The 22,357-nt window shown below is 42.1% G+C and overlaps 1 protein-coding gene and 2 pseudogenes across 1 annotated transcript; 2 read left to right on the top strand and 1 right to left on the bottom strand.

Annotated features, from left to right (window-relative positions):
* Window positions 1-1,233: 1,233 nt before the first annotated feature.
* Window positions 1,234-10,398, top strand: LOC145484951 (uncharacterized; annotated as a pseudogene).
* A 1,792-nt stretch (window positions 10,399-12,190) lies between these two features.
* LOC145485632 (uncharacterized) lies at window positions 12,191-13,291 on the bottom strand (annotated as a pseudogene).
* Window positions 13,292-17,605: 4,314 nt separating this feature from the next.
* On the top strand, window positions 17,606-18,897 carry LOC145485030 (uncharacterized). The gene has a single exon (XM_081463678.1). The coding sequence runs from the start codon at window positions 17,725-17,727 to the stop codon at window positions 18,889-18,891; it is 1,167 nt and encodes a 388-aa protein (XP_081319804.1). The 5' UTR covers window positions 17,606-17,724; the 3' UTR covers window positions 18,892-18,897.
* Window positions 18,898-22,357: the final 3,460 nt, after the last annotated feature.

Below are 22,357 nucleotides of genomic sequence, written 5' to 3'. Positions count from 1 at the left end.
CCAAGATGGTGTTCAGTCGACCATGAATGGGAAGACTTCAGGATCAGGTGAAGTAGAATGTCATATCTTCATTTTGTCAGACGCTCAGCTCAACATTGTGAATAGCAATCTTGAGAGTGTTATGTATTAGAGCCATGGCCAGGATCAACAGAAGCCCAAAATTGAAATAGAGTCCTGATAATCGCTTTTTTTGCGACTTTTAGTATCTACGAAAAGTACCATTTTAATGGTGTAATGCGTAACATCGTGTCCGTCACATAAAAATATTTCACTTGGGTTATTACCCAGCAATGGCTGAGATCTTCAAGACAACAGTATTTAATAATTACATACAATAAGTTCTTTGAGTTTTGCCTCTATAATCGTCATTCTTTCCAGCCAAACATAAGTTTTGCTCAAACATTTTGAAAAAGGTAATGTGTAATGCTTCTCTTCTGGCACAGTGAGTTCCACATGAAACAAAAGAAAACATGAAACCTACTCGACAGGAGTGAAGGACAAAAATACACAAACAATGCTCATGTCAAACTTACTTTATTCAAGGTTTCACTTTCTTACCATCATCCTGCACTGAGAAACCCTTATTTCTACACATACCGAACATATTTTCCAATGTCCATTTCACAGCAATATTCTTGGCATGTCCGATTGTGAAATTGACTTTTTCAGCCCTTGACATTGGGCAATCAAGGTGAAACTGCCATGTAATATTTGCTCATAAGGTTCCATACCAGATTCGATAAAGATTTCATTCCTCTTCCATCTGTACAAAGTTTCAGAGCACAAAATCAAAATACCGAACACATTTCCCAATTCCGCCATCTTTGTGTTGTATCCTGTTACAAGCGGAACATTTTCAGGTGAGGGAAACCTTCACAAACCACTCTAGTTCTTCGCGAAAGATGCCATTCCTACAACTATCAAACGTTGTTCAAAGCTTGGTAGCCAGGCATTTACAGGAGGTGTGACGGAAGTGACTTTGCTTGGTAGTACTTCGTTTTGTTGCGTACATTTGGCATGACATTTGGACTTTCAAACGTTAAAACGACATGCAAAATGCAAGGAATAATCGAACAAAACAATGGAGAAAAAGAAAGGAAGAAGAAAGGAACCTTAAAAGGAAAAAATGGTACGATAATAATCAAAAAAGTTTGAGGGAAAAAGCAAGGGAAAGTATGAAGCGGCTGTGGGAAGAATGCAAATTCGAAAAGATAGTGTAAACACGTGGTCTGCATAAAGCTCAAGAACGTCGTGATATTGGAGCTGAAAGAAAGCGTGAAGCTAAAAAGAAGAAGCAAGAAGATGAAGAAAGGAAAAGGCAACAAGCAAGGGAAAGGCAGATGAGACTTTGAGAAAAGAAAAGGAAAGAGAAAGACACTTCTGGAGAGGTTAACTGCCAAGAATCATCCCTGGAAGATGCCACAGTGTTTCCTTCCCGAATGGCAAAAAAATGCGTAAAAGACAAGGTGACTGCAGTCTTTCCCAAGAGTCCCAGAAAGAAAGCAGCTATCATTCAGGACATGGCAAGAAGTCCCAGTACAAGAAAAAATTTAGGAAAGAAAGGCATCCTGAAATCACCAGAGGAAGAGCTTGAAACTACTGCTTTGCGTACCTTAGCTGAAGATCTTGCTGAAGGACTGAGTAAAGTTGAAAAGGCTAAGACGTCTGATGAAAGAGCCGCTTACACTGCTGCAAGATCACTTGCTTTTGGCCAGTCAGTGAATTGTAAACGTCAGCGAAGTCGCATTGCTAAACTTGTTAACATCAAGTGTAAAAAGCGAAGGGTTAATCAAGAAGGCGAAAGGTCCTGAAAGGAGAAGCTAGCTGGTTGGCAACAAAACAATCAATGAGGTTGGACTCTGTGAAAGAGGAAGATAAACAAGCAATCTATGACTATTGGACCCAGACAGCAAGTCGCCCTACTGGATCTAAGAAAGATACTGTTAAAAAGCGCATTGGAAAAGGAAAATATGTTGTCCATGCCAAACATGTTTTGGAGAAGATACAGAATGAATGTTTTCTTGGATTTCAGCAATTACATCCCGAGATCAAAATCAAACAGAGGAAATTTTAACAGCTGAAATCTTTCTTCATGAAGAGTGCAAGGGAATACAATAGGCAGTCTTGTCTATGTAGGAAACATGTTGAATGTAAAATAATCTTTGATGCCTGCATGAAATTCAGGAAATCATGCGAAGAGGATGGAGAGCGTGAATTCCGAATATTTTCTTCCCTTTCTGAAGCTGTCGACTCCACCATCTGCCCTAAAGATGAGGATCCATTGTATCACAGCTTGTTTGTGCCTTGAGTGTAGCAAATGTGGCACAAAAAAGTTCCAGCTTTCAGGCAAAGAAAAAGCTGACACCATGGTCAACTGGAAAAGATAAGAGTACAAGTCTGTTCTGGAGAAAAATGGAGAAGAGCAAAAAAAAAATTGCTTTGGTCACAAAGGAAACACCTGACTGAGCTGTTTTCTTACTTTCTTCGTTTGTTGAAAGATTATCTGTACCATTCCTTCATGGCCAAATGGCAAAAAGAGCAATTCGACAACCTTATCAACAACCTTCCCCTTGACAACATAATCTGTGTCCACGACACATATAGATCTCAGGATGAAATTCAATCCCAGTACTGCAACCCGAACAAAGTGAGCATTCATGTTTCTATCCTCTATCGCCAAGCCAGCTTGCCAGTAGATGGGAAACAGCACAGAAGAAAAGCCAGAATTAATCAAGGAACACATATTTGTTCTCTCAGATGATAACACCCAAGATTATCATTGTGTACATCACTCACAGAAATTGATTTTTGATTACATCACCAAAGAGCTGAATCTACAAATAAAGAAAGTTCATGAATTTACTGATGGGTGTGCAGGCCAATACAAATTAAGACACACTTTTGGCGAGCTTTCCTGTTCTCTTGCTGACTTTGGTTTCCAAGTAGACCACCACTTCTTTGAAGCGTCTCATGCAAAGGGAGAGCAAGATGCAGCTGGAGCCAACATTAAACAGCGTGCCACCTTAGCTGTACTGAGGCGTGAAACTTCAATCACTTCTGCCAAAGACCTCTGCGAGTATCTCTCAAGGACACTCAGGAACCCCACATCCCAGTCGGAGAGTGTCACCCTAAAGAAACGAGTGTTTTTCTATGTTCCTGTGGATGGCGAGGGAACAGTACCCAAGGGAAGGCAAGGCCACACATTCGAGGAGTTCCAGGGCATCAGAAAGATCCATTGCATAAAGACAACACCTGAGCAGTGCAAGCAGTACACAAGACTATGCAGCTGTACATGCTTTGAGTGCCTGGATGGAAGCTATGAGGAATGTGAAAACTCGGCAATGGTGGATGGATGGCAGGAGGTCAGATTGACAAGAGATGGTGAAGTATCAACAAGGCCACACAGTGAGGCTGCTGGAGGAGATCGTGTCAATGCTCTAACAGACCTGATTGAAGGCAACAGCATTGTGGCAATAACAGCAGAAGAGGATAATCACTTTGATTACTACCTCTTAAAACTGATAAGCAGTGGCGCTGTTGTCCTTGAATCAGATTAAAGTGATGATTACGGAATAGCGTACCCAATGGGGTTACATGTTCTAAAAGGCCACTTCTTTCTACGGGACAATATTATTGATGCTACTTACAAGCTGGACACAAAGATTGCCATGGTTTATGCAAACACAGTCAGGGCAATCTGTGGTGAACTTAGAACCATCAAAAGGAGAAGAGAGACCCTGTTTAGATTATCCCAGCACAACATGAAGAGATTACATCCTGTTTTTAGAGTAAATTTAATTTGCAAACACACGTAGTTTATCAAGTATAGGCAAATTGTGTATACTGATTTTGACCTAATATTCACTGTCAATGTTACTTGATTAGTCAGCATTTTTGGCACATCATTTAAGGATTTAAAATTAGCATTTAATCTGCAGTATTTTTTTACATATTGAATGAATCCTGTGAAATGACCACACCCACAAAGGATCATGGGTGATCATTAAATATTGATTTATGAGCATTTTTCATATTTCTCATCATGACGTTAAAAATAGAAAAATTAAGCCAGAAATTAGCAAGAAACTGAAAGATTTGATGGTTTCTGTTTAGTGCCCACACCCTCAAAGAATGATGGGTAATTCTCAATTTTTGATTTATAAGCATTTTTTACTTTATTTCTTCCAAATATGGTTGGACACAAGAAACAAAGTGCTAAATTAAGAAGTATGGTACTTTTTTGAGAAATTTGTTTTTAAGCCTTTGTTACACATTTGTACCCCCGATTGTGCTTCTGGTCAAATCGAAGTTATCTGATTTCACTCCATTGAACAAAATACGTTGGCTACGCTACTGACTGGCCAAGTATGATGAAAACCACTCTAGAGTCTTTCTGTGTTTACCGTATCTTGTGTTCAAGCGTCTAAAATTCCACGAGCCACTGTGTCGAATACGGCACTTAAAAGTAGTGTAATGCGCTGCTAGTTCATATTTAACAGAATATCATCAGCGACTTTGACCAACCCTGTCTCTATACTGTAGTGTCGACGATATGCAGATTGGAACAGCAGATAAAGACCTGACCGGACGATGTGGTCATATGTCTGATTAAATACAGCATGCTCTGTAAGTTTAGAGATGTAGGCCAAATTGCTCACAGGATGCAAGTTCTTTACACTGAATCAAGACCTAATTTCTTCAGTAGAGGTATAACCACAGCCTCTTTCTAGCTCACAGGAAAAATTCCTGAATCCAGAATTCTCCAAGGAGCATTTGTTACACAAGATCTTTAATTCTTACACAGTTAAGATCAGCTACAGCTGCATGTCCAACCTCAAACAAAACATCAATGGCCACAAAAAACAATAAAACATGCACCTGCAGAAAACCAGCTGAGAGTCTTAAGGATGGAAATTGCTTCAATCAGTTGTCTACCAAGTGAGCATCTGAACAGAAAATAACAACGCTTTCCAAATCTGGCAGGCCTAACTGAAAATCTTTTGAGAACAGAAATTCAAACCACAAATTGTCATTCAGTAATTCAGGTAAGAAGTGTGAACTGTAAATGATTGTATTGTAACTAGCTTTTGTGTGTTGCATTAAAAAATAAAAAATAAAATACAAATTCAGTAATTCAAACAAAAGGCACAGCATTGAACTAAACAAACATATCTGGCATATGTTTAAAAATGTAGTCAAGAGATGTGATAAGTTCTATGGGAAAAGGTTTTTCATTGACTCTTGATATTTTTCAACAAACATTTTGGCTAATGCTTGAGCTCTCATTAGTGATATGAAAGCGAAGTTTGTTGTCATATGCTATTTAAAGTAACGCGATGCAAAGCTTGCGCACGTGACCATGTAATTCATGCTCGCACGATGCCTTTGTAGGCTTCTGGAAGTACATGATCGTTCCCAGCGTTTGGGTCCAAAGTAGAGTGCCAGGCTTTGAGGAAAAGTCGCTTGTGGTAATTAGCTTCAAAACCAAAGACCTTGACATTTTCAAAGTTCATGTTGTGGCTGAAATGGTGGACATGGCTTGCAACTTTGGAGTTTTTGTCAAAACCTGCCACTGCCTTTTTGTGCTCTGCAATTCGGGTCTTTACTGATCTTTCTGTTTGGCCATAGTACACAAAATTACACTGTGTGCAATTGACTTTGTACATTATGTCTGATTTCTGGCAGTCAGAATTGTCTCGCTTTTTAGGGTGCGGAAAAAGCTATTGATGGTTAGTTGTGGTTTGTAAGCTACTTCGACCTTCTGGCATATATGGCATTATTGTCAGGCTAGGGCATGCTTCAATTCTGGAAAAATTGGTTACTAAAATCACAGACAGCCAGTTCATGGAGTTGGTGGACTTGCTGTCAGTAACAGTAGAACAGGAGCAACAGACTTTTGTAGAAGGAAAACTCTTGGTCTCCTTATCAAGTTGTAAGTGGACATTAAAAACATTTCCCCTCACCAGAAGCCTTTACCATTTTCATATGGTATTGTGCTCTGCTCATCCACACCGTTGGTCTAATTTGACTAAATGCAAGCTTCTTGTTATCCAGACAGCACATCAGTTCCCAAGCTTAGCCTGGTTACAGTACAACCTGGCATTCAGAAAAGATCCAGCAGCTCTGAGTGACTAGTCCAAAGTGAATTTGGATTGCACAATTTTAACCTGTGATCAACAGCTCTGTTGCCTGTTCAACCATCAGTAGCTCCATACCATGTTCAATTCAGTCTTCTTTTGCACGCCAAGACTGCACTCAGCTTATGCCCGTTTGCTTCTACTGGAATGATGGGTAGTGCCAGTGGCCATATGCACGTGTAAGTTCCGGCACAAATGCAGAGTTGTAAGGGTGAGCACAACAAGATCTCCTGCCCATTCCTTTGCTCCTCTGGCCCATGTCCCCATTTACCCTCTCCTGATGGAAGAGGAAGATGGTATTGACTGGCAAAATGTGCCCAGTGATATACTAGCTATCATATTTCCAATGGTTGCATGTGTATTTGAAATCAGTGTTACAATGTAAATTGACATTTGCCAATTTAATCAGATAACTACTACACACAAGTTGTCTGGTTCAAACCTACATCGTTAATGCCAAGTCAAATCTACACTTGATCAGCTCATCCTCTCTTGTAATCAAGCTCTAGTTTACTATTGAGCACTCTGAAAACAGCTCTGCAAATCAACTTGTTTGTGTACTTTTTATTTTATATTCATTTATGTTTATATATATTTCTTCCTATTTTTAATGTACATACACTGGTAGTCTTAACTTTTAGTCTAAATAAATGACCCCAGCAGCTCTGCTGATTGTCCCATTGTCTCAGTTCAGTTCAGTGATATGCCATTTGCTGATTAACACTTTGCCCACTGATGGGAACTCAAAGTCCCAAAAGATCACACCATGAGAAGGAAATGTGAGAGAGTGAAACAACCCACAGGGACAATCAATTCCAAAGAGCTTTCAATATAATTCCTCTAGTAAGGACACAACATTGCATCATACATCACATAGTTGTTGCGATCACCTAAACATGGTGGCTTGGTAAGATGTGCATGTGGCATTCAGGTTTGTGTTATTTAGTTCACTTTTTTAGTAGATTATTGATTGAGTTGAAGGCTGATCAATTTTTTGTGAATAGTTTAAAACTTAGAGCACACATTGAAAATCCTTTGGGTGCAAAATTTCTTAATTCACCCTCAAGAGATCGCAGGGTTTGTTTGGAACTCACAAATCCCGTCTTGTGTTATAGGGACCCATATTTTAGTATGTAGAATTGTATTTTTAGTGTAATGAATCCAGATTCAGTTCTGTCACGGCAAACAAAATACATTTTTTGCCACAAACAGTTCAAATAAAGACTGTAGTAATGCATAACCAGACAGGTTTAATTTGGTCATTGTTTGGAATCTGTCAATGTTAAATTTAAAATTAAGGTTCATTCCACAGTGAACTATTTACACAGAACAGTAAAGCTGCATTGGCATACTCATTGTGGCAAGTGTTCAGCAGCTCTAGAACCTCCAGAACCAATAACCTAGATGAAGTGCTTTTCATGTTGGATGAAATAAACATTGTCATGGCTGATTTCTGGGAGACAGATCAGTATCTAAGTTTCCCTTTTGTGTCATCAGCACTTTCAAGAAATATATTGTCCCAAATATCAGGAAACCTGCATGCGAGAGTTCTCCACAATGGAGTGCAAAGCACACTGTGCAAGCTAAGATCTAGGTTCTGGGTGCCAAAGGGTAGGCAAGCAGAGAAAATGTGCTAGGTCATTGGAGGGTCTGTAAGAAGATGGAGGGAAGGTCATTTGATTTGCCATCAGCAGCAAGCTTGCCGGATTTTCATGAAGACAGCTCCACCGTCTTCCAAGACTGGAGTGGACTTTGCAGGTCTATTGTTTGTGAAGGGTAAGAATGATCAAATGAGAAAGGTGCAAATTGCATTGTTTCCTTGTTGCATGACAAGAGCCATGCATCTAGAATTAGTCAAGGATTTGTCTGTAGAGACCTTTCAACTATGCCTAAGATGGTTTCTGGCTAGAAGGGGTGCCCCAACATTGATAGTATCGGACAACACAAAAACCTTCAAAGGTGCAGAGAAAGAGCTTTGTGCACTCTATAGCCACCCCCAAGACAAGGAGGAAATGCAGAACTGAAGAATACAGTGGTACTTCACTGTTGAGAGAGCCCCATGGTGGGGCAGATTTTTTCAGAGGCTGATGGGAAGCATCAAAAGATGTCTTCAAAAGGTTCTTGGCAATGCCTGGCTGTCTTTTGATGAGCTACTGACTGTTTTAAGCGACGTTGAATTCCATACCGTTGACATATGACTACGACAGTCTTAGTGAGGAAGTTTTGACACCCTGCACACTTGATGTACAGAAGAAGACTTACCACATTACCAGAAATTCAAGAGACTGAAGAAGACATTGGTTGCAAGAAAAGGTACAGGTGTGTTACTGAAAGGCTGGAACATTTATGGAGGAGGTGGCACCAAGAATATCTTACAAGTTTACGAGAAAGTCACCAATGCAACACAAAAAACACAGGTGAGGAACTAAAGGTAGGTGAAGTGGTGGTCGTATTTGAAGATGGGGTGAAAACAAATTGTTGGAAGATGGCCGTGATACAGACACTCATTCAGGGAAAGGATAACAAGGTAAGAGGAGCAAATGTAAGGGTAGTCTCTAAGGGAAAGACTGTGTTCTGTTAAGTAGACCTGTGCAGAAGCTCTACCCCATCAAGATTAGAGAGAACACTCCAAGTTTGCCCAGAAGCTACACGGTTCAAGCAGAACAGGACAAAACCTTTCAAACGCACAACCTTCTTCACCGAACTGCGGTGCTGGATGTGGCCTGGAAGACATCAGAGATGATAACTAGTTGAACAACTAGAGTGCTATTTCAGCCATAGTGTTTTCTTTCATTTTGACACAAAATCAAGTCAAGCGTGGGGGGAGTGTCGTGAAATAATAGTAATGCAACTTGTCTAGGGACCATGACTCAGAGAAACCGGATGTAAACGCAGGGATCCAATGGGCACTGTGTTAATAAAATTGATTTTAGAGATATAAGATAAAAGAATATTGTATAACTGTAACATCAGAACAAAGCTGTGTACTTAAGGGCAAACAAAAGAACGTTTAGAGCAACTATGGGAGGTTGTCCAATGTTTCTAGAAAGGTGAGCATTGACAAGAGCATGATCCCTTACATGGGAACGTACTCTATCAAACAATACAACCCAATGAAGCCTACAAAATGTGGATACAAATTATGGGTTAGAGCAGACATTAGTGGTTACATCAGTAAATTTGATGTATACCAGAAAAAAATAGGTCCATAATGTGTACTTGTGGCTTACGGCTAGTTTTATTCACTGGGTTGAAGTATTGTAGTCTTACAGTAGCCAATTACTAGAAAGATAAAAGTACAATAATAAATGAGGTCCATGCTAGGAAGGTACTTGAACCTGCTGTTTTAACTGATTTATTCAATGTTCATGAAGACAGCTGCCCAATCTTGGAAAGAAAATAAACAGTGATCTACACCCAGTTTTGACAAGCAAGAAAATTGCCCACATCAAAGTAGCAGAGGCCAAACCACCGTTGATAAATCAACAATGCATTGTCTACAAATTCAAATGTTTAAACGTTCAAATTCAAATTCAATTGTAACTACATGTGTATTTAAGACTGTTGAACAGCTTCTCTTGTTGCTTGTATACATTTTGAAATTCGTGGGATCAAAAAATGCAAATTAAAGTGTTACTTTCAATATGTTGGGTTTTTTTCCTTTAACCACATTTTGATATGCTCCTCAGGCAGTCCTATACTTCTAAGGAGACAAGCCTTGCTGTCTTCAACAGTGAAGTACAAGAACTCATTCATTCTTTCTGCATCAGAAGATAAAGGCCTAGAAAACGTTTTGGATATGGAACTTGTAAATATTCTTTATGATTTTCAATCAAATAAGCTGATTAATTAATTAAATGTAACTTAGTACATTGTACTTTGAGATGGTTCTAAATTTTCAACACCTAAACGTGCTATACCACCTTGCTTAAATGTTTTGATCAACATCAATTATTATTAACACTGAATGACAATTACATGACCATGTGCTTCAACTCAGATTACTTTATAGATATTGATGTTATGAATATGTACAAACATTTTGTTAGTTAAAAAAAGAAAAGTAATCCATCTTAATTTAAAATTCTTATTTCTCACACACCGCTGGTAGCCATGTCAAGCTGACCGCCACTGCCTGACCTTTATTGCAAAATCAAAGCTAATACAAGTAGTATTACGCTAAACACCGGAAATAACGGAAAAAAGTTCAAGGCTAGTACATTATACTGGTATCGTGTAAAAACTTAAAATCTTTGGGTGGGTGGGCGGGAAAGTTGGCAATGGAGGACGCAACAAAGACAACTGCCTGCCCGATTGGTCACATGACCTATACCCAGGCCCCAATGGTGTGTCAGAAAAACATTTTTCACTTATTTCATTTCACTCAGCCAATGAAAAATTACTCTTCTCACACACCGCTGGTAGCCATGTCAAGCTGACCGCCGCAACATCACAAAGCATAGAGTAGCAAAAAACTTGAAACTGAAGAGAAGGAACAAATTTATACAGCACTTCTTCACCTATCACTATTGTCCAATGTCACTAATGAGGAAGTCTGAACAAGATAGAGACAATACTCCACTGTCAAAACTCTAAAACTGCATGGAAAATGCATGACATATTGTAACCAGTCCAGATACAACACTTGATCAAAGTTTGACTAGAACCTAAACATTAGCACTTTTGCAGAAATTGGCCTAACAGTCCATACAGTTCTCAGCCTTGAATGGCCTTACTAACTTTTAACAGCGACTCCAGGAACTCCTGGATGTAGTTATTTTTGGACTTCTCACTAGGCCATCCTCCCTGCCGACTCACCTCCAAGGCCTTCTTGCGATTCAATGGTTTGGCTAGGATCCTCCTACCAGCTTCTGCTACCTGTTGGACCAATGGGTGATCGCCCAGCTCTAGGTAACCGCTTTTCTTATGAACCCAGCTAGCTCTATAGATGGCAGAGTTAAGCAATGAAACTGAACTCCCTTGCTGGATAAGATGCACCAAATACAGGGCAAAGACACCAGGATCAGCTGTTATGGCAGTGACATTGCATTGAATAGCCCATTTTTTCCATGTTTGATACGCCTGAACATAACAAAGTACTGTCTTCGGTGCTTTATCTTGGACTAAAATACCTGGCAGAGACTTTGCCAACTGCTCCAGTTGAGGATGGTTGACAATCTCCTCCGTTAACCAGACAGCCAGGTTTACCTCCTTCTGGACAGAGTCAGGCACTGCAATTGAATTATGTGGAGAGTAAACAACGCTCACATCTATGCTATTTCATCAACCATGATACAATAACCTAACATCACACAACAGGTACAACATGAGGCAGGTACAGCTCCATCCCAACCATCCTTGGCTACCACCTCATGTGCTCTTGCGTAGAATACCATACTCTTAAGTAGTATGAGTAACCCCTTCAGCCAATACAGCTAGAGGTAATAAAATGCTATGACCACATAAAACAATTTACTGTCAGCCACCACAAAGCCAACACGGCACTAGTGGTCACATGGCCTGAATAACTGCTTTAGCCAACACAGCTGGGGGTGGTGAAATGTCATGGCAGCGTGAAACCTGCAACTGCTAGCACTATATAGCTAACACGGCAGTGGTGATCACATCGTGTGAGCAACCCCTTAGGCCAACACGGCTGCGCAGTAACATGCCAAGACAGCAGTACCAGACCAAAACAATGCTCAAACAGCACAGACAAAAACCTGATCATAGGAACATTGATCTGCTGTAATGGCAACGTGAACAATCTCAGTACATTATGATGACACTTAGCATAATCCTTGACAGCCACACGCAATGATACCTGATACTAACATAGTCCGAAATTCCAACAATGACACATGGATTACTGCCAAGGGATTTGAACCACAAATTATCCTTGCTTGGGCCACTAAGGAAAGCAAATACGAAGGGCTAGAATCGGAAATGATGGAATGTCCGATGTAAATACATTGCTTGCCACAGATCCTGCCAAGAAAATCCCTCGGTAAGGTTGGAATGTAATTGAGCCCGTAATGAAGGCTTTCCAAGATTCATCTGTGCTGACAAGGAGTGGACACCACACAGCTAAGGGGCCACTGAGGGAGAAGTAAGGTACCAATTTCACCTTCAGCTGACATGTGCTTCAGAACACGTGGAATAAGGTACGGGGGAGGAAAAATCCAGTTGTTTTCTTTCAACCAAGAGATTGTTAACGCGTCAACTGCTTCACATCTTGGGTTGCGGTATCTACTACAGAACCTTTCTAATTGTCTGGTCTGTAAGCTTGCAAAACGATCCACTGTGTGAGGACCCTACAGCTGGTCAATATATCTGAAGCAGGCAGGATCTAGCATGTAATCATTAGGGTCATTAAACCTTGACAACTGGTCCGCTTCCACATTATAGTCCCTGCTCACCCACTCTACTGACAAATGCATATTTGACTCTCTACACAGTTTTTAAACTGCCAATGCTTCTTGATGTAACTCCTTGTTGTGGCTTCCAACTGATAAGACAACTTCTGCATTCTTATTGTCCGTTCAATGAAGCACCCCCTTCCCTCTCACTTCTTCAGAATAAGACTCCAGCACTAATCTAATAGCTTTTACTTCCCAGAATGTAGAGCTTTTCATACAATCAGCAGAAGACCAGCAACCTCTGGCAACTTTATCAGAAAACTGCACTGCAAATCCTCCCCAGCCTTCTCCACTAACATATGAGTAAGTTAACACATCCACTCTGGGGCTAGGAGACCAGATTAGATACCCACTGCCATCAAAATTGTCCCTCCAGAACAGCACCTCTGACTGGGTGTCCAGTGACTAAAAATGGCTTATCCCAATAATTAGCCTGGCAAATATCTCTGTAGATGCCTTGTGTCCAAAGACGAACCACTGGGCCGAGTGCAAGACCCACAGAAACTAGAGATCCTGACAAACAAGTAAGGCAGAAACTATAAAGTGCTTGTCTATGATTGTGTCTATCAACTGCTTACGGGCTTCCACTCTTCTTGCCGGGACATGAAAAATTCCATGTTGCAAGTCCAATATAAAACCCAAAAGTTCTCCCACCTGTGATGGGACCCACTGTCTTTTCTCCTCATTGGCAATGAAACCACTTAAAGGAATGTCCTTACGAACCACTGTAGACATCTTCATAGCCTTATTCAGGACTTGATCTGCACCGGCCCCATCATCCAAGTATGTAAATATTCAGAAGCCTTTACTCCTCCAGTGCTTGACAAGCGCTCTTTGAATCTTAGTGAAAAGATAAGGACCCCCAGACAAACCAAATGGGAGAACCGTAAACTGAAAAAATCTAAGCCTGCCTTGAAAGAACAGGTAGAATCTAAGACATTGACAATGCTGAGGAAGAATCTCTATGTGGTGGTAACCGCTTTTGTAATCAAACTTGAAAAACCAGTCACCTTTGGAAAACAAGTCCTCCAGCAATCCTAATGTCCTCGTACTTATACTTATGTGACCTTAGATGCTGGTTAACATAACGCAAATCAACAATCCATCGTGGCTTGCATGCAGAGTTCTTAACTACACCCAGTGGGTTGCAAACCATTAAGTCTTCTCTTCTTACTTCTGTCACAGCACCAGATGCAAGCAACTTAGCTACTTCGTGGCATACAAATTCATGTTCTTCAGCAGTGCTACCATGATTATTAAAAAATGCCTTCTGTGGCAATGACATAAATGGTAGACTGTACCCATCCCTTAGCACATCCAGCACCCACTTACTCGCTCCAATATTCTTCCACAATGCAAGACGCTCTCTAGGTCTCCCTTTCACTGGGGTAGCACAGGCCAACTCAACATTTTCAACATTAATAGAATGTTCCAAGTCTACACAATCAAATTCAACAGAACAATGTTCAACTTCATCCAGTATGGTCGGCAGAACATAGTTATTGCTGGCTTCCCGACGGCTTTGCTGCGTTACAAGCCCATTCTGATGCTTTACTTGTAACTGCAGCTCAACAATTGTGGGCGAAATGGCCGCTTCAGAAGCAACGAAAACAAACTTGCTGCGAGTCATGTGACAGGTTGCTGGAAGACTTTCCCGCCGAAAATTGGCCATGAGGTTTTCGTTGAACTATGCGCCTCGACCTTTCATCTGGCTGGACAGATTTCTTAGTTTTCCACTTCACTGCCGCTGATTTTCGCTTTCCCTCCTGTAACTGCTTACTTTCTTTGATCACTTTTTTAATGCATTTCTCATCGCCAGAGTCGCTTGCAAGCAGCTTGGCTGTATAGCATTTGACAGTGTCCCAACCATATCTATCAGCGAGACAAATGTGTTTGTTTCGTTCTACAAGTAAAGCCTCACCTTGGAGCAGGTTGTTCCTTTCCTCGTCATCGCTAGAGGCCATAGCTGAGCCAATTTTGTCCAACACATTCTGGTTCAGCTTGTACTGTTTCTTATTTCCTTCGAACTTGAACTCCGGTTCTGACTCATTCGGCTTTTCTTGCTTCAAACGTTTAGCGGCCTCCAGATCCTTCTTGATTTTCTTCAATTCTGTACTGTCATGATTCGAGTTATGCAAATGTAATCGTATCACTTTAGACTTGGTTTAAGCGAATGTTGTAAGATTAGTCAGGCATCACCAGCCCATGCACGGTTGGGACTGGGAACTGTTTTCAAAATATTATGGGATGTGTTGTGTTAAGAAGAGCACATGGCGAGTGAGATCGATCAAGTTTTGTCATTGGTATCAGTGAGTTTAGCCGATTAAAACTCGTTGTTTGTTTTTGGACTATAATCAAGTTGTGAGTATATTGTCAGAAGAAACATTTCCGACAAAGTGGCGACCCTGCCAGGACCTGAATGATGCCAACAACCGTAGAAGAGGAGAAAACGATCGTAAACAAACTGAAAGTGTCGAAATTGACACATGAAGGATCAGAGAAAATAGCTGGAACTAAATTGTTAACATCGATTCAGGGACATAGCAAGCTTCTGGTGAGCAACGTGGAGGAGTGCCACCAAATAAAGGCCAGAGTGCAAGAATTGAAACTTGAACAAGGTGACGACGAGGAGGACAGTAGAGCGTGGAGCACAGGAATCGAAAAGAGCTTGGTGGAGTACGAAGAGGCGTTCGAATGACTAGGAGAGTTAGAATGAAGTTTAAGGGAAGAAGAAACAAGAGAGATTCAAGAGAAGGAAGAGAAAACCAGATGGGAGATTAAGAAGAAGTTTGAGGCAAAAGCAGATGAGAAGGCGAGTGATGCAGGTAAACCGAAAGCTAAATTACCGAAACTTGTGATAACAAAATTCCAGGGAACCCACCTAGACTGGCAGAGGTTTTGGGGGCAGTTTGAAGCAGAGATAGATCAATCAGACATTGGCCCAGTTGCCAAATTCTCATACTTGAAACAGTTGCTTGTACCAAGGGTCAGAACCACTATAGATGGGTTACCTTTTACCAGTGAGGGCTATACAAGAGCAAAAAACATCCTAAAAACCAAATATGGTAGACCAACTGAAGTGACCAATGCTCATGTTCAAAGCATAATGAGATTGCCAGTCATCACAGGAACAGATCCAGCTAGAATTTGTGAATTCTACGAGAAGCTAGTAACTAACATCCAGACGCTAGAAAGCATGGGAAAAGAGAATGAAATTAGAGGGTATGTTAGACTTACTCTAGACAAATTACCGGGCATCAGAGCGGACCTTGTGAGGTGAGATGATGATTGGTAGGAGTGGGGGTTTCCACAGTTGGTAGAATCTTTGAGGAAGTGGTGTGAGAGAAACCCAGTGCCCCTCAACAGCCATAGGGGTGGGAACTTTGGGAGGCATGACAAGGGAGGTGATCGGACATTTCAGACAAAACAAGAGGATGGGAAACCCAAGCCCTGTGTTTACTGTAAGGCAGAACACAAATCACTTGATTGTGAGAAGATCAAAGGGGTAGCTGATAGAAGAAAGTATTTGAGTACCAATAAGTTATGCTTCAACTGTACTGGAACAAAGCATCGAGCTGCTGAATGTCTATGCAAGACTTGTTGCGAGAAGTGCAATGGCAAACATCACACCTCAATTTGTGACAAGAACTCTAACCAGTTGATGTTAGCAACAGGGGAGGGCTTAGAAGTGTATCCAGTTGTTGTGGTAGAAGTAGAGGGAATTATGTGTAGAGCTCTATTGGACACTGGTGCAAATAGCTCATATGCATCCGCTACATTGATTGAGCGACTTAACTGACAACCTGATCACAAGGAGTACAAGAAGATCGAAATGATGATGACAGCAACAAGCCAGAAGATAGAAATGTACAAGGTGCAAATTTCTAACATCAAGGGAAACTTCAGCCTGCCTGCTACCCTGAGTAAAGTTGACAAGGGTGTCCTGCTGACAGTTCCCAACCCACGATATACAGAAGTAATCTCGCAGCATCAACCTCTCAGGGGTGTAACTATGGATGACGAGGATACAAAGCAGGAGCTGCCAATTCATGTGATCCTGGGTGCCAGTGAATATGCGAAGCTAAAGACAAGCACAGTGCCGAGAGTAGGGAAGCCAGGTGAACCAGTAGCAGAGCTCACGTCCTTTGGTTCAACCATTATGTCCCCAGGTGCAGAGACCAATCTGAATAGTGTATACCTAACCAGAAGTTCTTTAGCAGATTATGAGCAATTGTGTAGTCTTGATGTGTTAGGTCTAGAAGATAAACCGGCAGGCGATCAGCAGGCAGTATACAGTGAATTCCAAGAGCAGCTTGTCCATCATCCAGAGGGTTGGTATGAGACTGGCCTCTTGTGAAAAGCTGGCCACCCACCCCTTCCTAACAACCGAAATGGAAGTCTCTGCTGTCTAGCTAATCTGGTGAAGAAACTGGAGAAAGAACCTGGCCACCTGGATGAGTATGATAGGATAGTACAAGACCAACTTGAGCAAGCGATTGCAAAAAGAGTGAATGGTGAGCCACAGGGAGAAAGAGAGTTCTATCTACCCAACAAGTTAGTGATAAGGGAAGCAGCAGAGAGCACAAAGATGCGAATAGTGTTTGACACATCAGCTAAAGCAAGTCAGACAAGTCCCTCATTGAATGATTGTCTAGAGACTGGGCCTCCACTCCAAAACTTACTGTGGAGTGTGCTAGTGTGAAACCGTTTCAAACCAGTAGCGCTTTGTGGTGATCTCAAGCAGGCGTTCCTACAAGTACGCATTCGAATGGAAGACCAAGACGCCTTGAGATTTCACTGGATCAAGAACAGAGATGTGTCAAATGTGGAAGTATTGCAAGTTACCCGTGCATTGTTTGGCCTCGTACAGTCACCGAGGAGGGACACTGCAACATCACCTGGAAAGCCTAAAAGAAAGGTACCCAAAAGAAGTGGAGGAAATCAAAAGGAGCATGTACATAGATGATTTGATTACCGGTGGGGTAACAAAGGACAAGGTGCGTGACCTAAAACAAACGGCCATTGCAGTGTTTGGAGAACCCTAGTTCAATCTACACAAATGGCATTCAAACAAGCCTGAGTTGGAAACGAGCGTGGAACCGAACACAGAAGGTGAGAAACAAAGCTATGCCAAAGAGCAACTGGGAGTTAAATCCGGCGAGTCCAGGATGTTGGGACTGCCCTGGAACAAACCAGAAGATACCATCGCAGTAACGTTTCCACAAGCACCCCCAGAAGTGACCAAGAGGGAGATGCTGCGGTCTCTCGCTTTGGTGTACGACCCTCTTGGTCTAGCATCACCTATATCCCTCGTGGGGAAGTTCTTATATCAAGAAGTTTGTGACCAACATCTCCCATGGGATGAAAGTGTACCCAAAAGTATTAGAAGACAGTGGGACAAATTCCAGGAAAACCTTCCAGACCACCTTCAATTCCCGCGCAGTTTGGCAGGCCATCAAGAAACTATTGAAGCAATCGACCTGCACACATTTGGAGACACAAGTGGGAAAGGATCAGCTGCTGCTGTGTATGCGGTGGTTCACCAAGCTTCAGGCGTCAACAGAGGATTACTGGCAGCAAAATCGCGACTGGCAAAAAAGGGGCTCACTATTCCTCGGCTGGAACTAGTGTTAGTACACATGGCGGCAAACCTCGCAGAGAACATTAAGAACACTCTGGAAGGACAACCAGTTCGATCAGTCCATGGATGGCTCAACAGTACAGTGGCCCTTCATTGGATTAGAGGGGAAGGGAGCGCCTACAAGCAATTCATAGCCAACCGAGTAAGCAAGATACGCAATAAAGATTTTATTCAATGGAGACACGGTACCGACCAGAATCCCGCTGACGTGGGAAGTAGAGGCTGTCAAGCAGATAAGCTGAGTGAGCTGTGGTTAAAGGGTCCAGAATGGTTGACAGAGCCCGATCATTGGCCAGATGATATACTTACAGAACCAAACAAAGAAACTGAAGCAGAGGCCAAACTCACAAAAGAGATCTTCGCCACTGCTATGAAGACCAAGGACAACCTTGATGAAGTTTTGGAGAAGCACAGTTTCTGGAAAACAGTGCGAGTGACAGCCTGGATAAGAAGATTCCTAAACAACTGCAAACTGAAGAAAGCGGTACGACTCAGTGGTCCTCTAACAACAGCTGAGACAGACAAGCAAGTACAGTGGTGGATAAAGAGAGCCCAAAGAAGCTGCGGTGTGACGGAAAAGTTCAACGAGGACAAGTTCACACTTAACCTGCAGAAGAACAGCAAGGGTTGTATGAGTGCTGCGGCAGAATACAAGAAAGCTACCCAATTTACCTACTGCCAAGTGTCCTGTTGACAGAGAAAATGGTCCATGATGCACATGTTCTAAGCCTTCACGGGGAGTGGGTCTCACCGTGAGGTTAATCCACCAAGAGTACTGGGTGCGTCGCCTAAGGCGGCTCGCCAAGGTCATCAGAGCTTGCTATGGTTGCAAGAATTTCAAGTCACCACGTTCGTGAACCCGCCCACAGCGAGTTTGCCAACTGACAGAACAGTAGGATCAGTCCCATTTGAAGTGGTGGGTGTGGATTTTGTGGGCCCAATTGCATACAAGCTTTCACCAAAGAAGGAAGGGAAGGCTTATATCTTGTTGTTTGCATGTAGTCTAACACGATCTGTCCACCTGGAGTTGCTCCCAAACCAAATGGCTGAGGAGTTCATCAGGAGTCTTAAAAAGTTCATCGTATGGAGGGGAAGGCCCAAGAAAATTTACTCTGATAATGGAAAGAGTTTCACGGCTGCAGCGACATGGTTGAGTAAAGTGATGAAAGTAGAGCAGCTGCAGAACCACCTCGCCCACCAGGGTATAAAGTGGCAGTTCAATCTAAGTCGTACACCCTGGTGGGGTGGGCAATTTGAAAGGCTCGTGGGCCTTGTTAAATGGGCATTGTTCAAAGGCATTGGACAAGCTTGCCTCCTTTGGAATGAGCTCGAAGAAGTACTGCTCGATGTGGAAGTAACCCTCAACAATCGTCCACTGCGCTATTGGAGGATGATGTACAGTTACCTATTTTGACACCTAGTGCCATGATGTTTGGCCAACCCAAGCTTATTCCAGATGAAGACCTAGACGAAGAGGATTCCGATATGAAGAAGAGAGCAAAATACCTGCGATGTTGCAAAGATGTTCTATGGAGTCGTTGGACTGGGGAGTATCTCAAGTCGTTGAGGGAAAGACACAACCTAAAGCACAAAACCAAGGAGATGGCCGTTCAGCAGGGGGACGTGGTGCTTATTCAGAGCCCTGAGCAAAACAGGGGGAAGTGGAACATTGGCATTGTGGACAAGCTCATTAAGGGCAGAGATGGTGTTGTACAAGTCATTAGACTGAGAGCCGGAAAGTCTTACCTTGAGCATGCAATCCAGCACCTCTACCCAATGGAGCTTTCCTGTGACCGACAGCAAGAAGATGAGGAGGAACGGGAAGAAGCATCTCAAATGAATCCATGTGCTCAGGAATTTCATCCTCAGAGGAGGGCTGCTATCGCAGCCACTGATAATATCTGTTGCCTTGCAGGCCTTGGAGGTAGCTGAATACTGAACTTCAAACATTGTTAACTGAACACTTATAAGTGAACCACAGGCAGCCCAAGCTCTCTCTATGAACCACACAAGCAACACAACACGGCATCGAATTATAAGAGTTTATATGGGATTTTCTACAAGATATCCATGGAGGTAGTTAAAAGTGAAAATTCTCAATAAAAATGGCTGACCTTATTCCAGACGTGTGTTGTTTGCTCCTGGTGTGGTTATTTTACCGATTGAACTTGATTTAAGCGACTTTTCTGAATTCCGATTTTCCCTCTATAAAGAGAGGACAAGGCGAAACACCTCAGTCGGTACAGCCTGCCGAACGAAGTCACAAATCCCAGGCTAAAATGTACCCACGGCCATAAATCTACCGCAGAATTCAAGGGCAAAGGTTGATCTTTCATTTCAATCCTCTAGCCACACAATTGCAGCCCTGTGAGCGACGCCAGGCGGCCCTTTGTGTCTCCAGTGAAATGATAAAACTATGGAAGAGCTCCGTGTCGTTTGATTCGCGACCCAACAACTGTTGAAATCGGCTTGGTAACCTCGTCATGTTGGCAAACCAAGACTCGCAGGGGTACTAGACCGCAATTTCTCAACTAAACTTCTTGTAATCCCCTCAGGTCGAATTTACAATGCAAAATAAAAATCGTACAGAACGCTTTTGCAAAATGGCTTCAAAACCAAAGAAACTTAAGATCAACGGCGAAAGCTCCGTAGAAACTGAGGAGATACAATCATTTTTGAAGTGGAAGTGGTGGTAAGTTTTCTCGTTTATGCACCTTTGATTTGTTTGTATAAAATATTCCCGAGTTGATAAACTAAATTTGCTTCTCTTAAGGTATTGTGGAATTACGAATATTGTGAGGAAACTGTAATGGAAGCCAGCAAAATTTTGTCTTGAGCATACGAAGAGAAAGAAATTGCCGTAAGCAAATTGAACTCTCTTTTGCTCGGGAGAATTCTCAACGAATTATGGGGAGATGAAGTTAAATTGGTGAGGCGAGGACCAAGTAATTCAAAGGTGTGTAAATGTGAAAACTTACCATGACTTCCACTTCAAAAATGATCTCAGTTTACGGAGCTTTCGCCGTTGATCTTACGTTTGACAAATTGCGGTCTAGTACACCCGCGAGTCTTGGTTTGCTAACATGACGAGGCTACCAAGCCGATTTCAACGGTCGTTATGTCGCGGATCAAACGACACAGAGCTCTTCCATAGTTTTATCATTTCACTGGGGACACGAAGAGCCGCCTGGCGTCGCTCGCAGGGCTGCAATTGTGTGGCTAGAGGATTGAAATGAAAGATCACCTTTGCCCTTGAACTCTGCGGTGAATTTGTGGCTGTGGCCACATTTTAGCCTGGGATTTGTGACTTCGTTCGGCAGGCTGTACCAACTGAGGTGTTTTGCCTTGTCCTCTCTTTATAAAGGGAAAATCGGAATTCAAAAAAGTCGCTTAAATCAAGTTCAATCGGTAAAATAACCACACCAGGAGCAAACAACACATGTATGGAACAAGGTAAGCCATTTTTATTGAGAATTTTCACTTTTAACTACCTCCAAGGATATCTTGTAGAAAATCCCATATAAACCCTTATAATTCGATGCCATATTGTGTTGCTTGTGTGGTTCATAGAGAGAGCTTGGACTGCCTGTGAGTGAACATTGAGCACTGTACACAAATCTATTGAAGTATTTGATCTGACTTCTTAGATCAAATAGGGGAGAGTGCTGAGATTCGAGTTATGCAAATGTAATTGTATCACTTTAGACTTGGTTTAAGCAAATGTAAGATTAGTCAGGTGTCACCAGCCCACGCACGGTTGGGACTGGGAACTGTTTTCAAAACATTATGGGATGTGTCGTGTTGAGAAGAGCACATGGCGAGTGAGATCGATTGAGTTCCGTCATCTGTATCGGTGAGTTTAGGCCCACTTCAGACGCCGAACTTTTCATGAGCCGAACCTAATACGTTGAATTAAGTACGTGAAAAGTTCGGCGTCTGAATCAGTTAAGGTTACAGTATACCTTCAGGGGTGTCTCGTGCGCAAGCGATGTAATGCGTGCAGTTTAAGCTGTAGATACCTAAACCCCTATATCAAATTAAAGCTTATGGAGCTGGCTATCAAACTATACCAAGAATTTTGAAAGAAAATGAATTGTCGAATTTTTCACGACCACTAAATGCGAGCGCCCGAATCACCTTTCGAAAGCTACAAGTCAAAG

This window comes from Orbicella franksi, chromosome 4 (genome assembly GCF_964199315.1).
Source record: "Orbicella franksi chromosome 4, jaOrbFran1.1, whole genome shotgun sequence".
Taxonomy (NCBI): Eukaryota; Metazoa; Cnidaria; class Anthozoa; order Scleractinia; family Merulinidae; genus Orbicella; species Orbicella franksi.
Note: the sequence above shows the minus strand (reverse complement) of the source record. Positions and strands in the feature narration are given on the sequence as shown.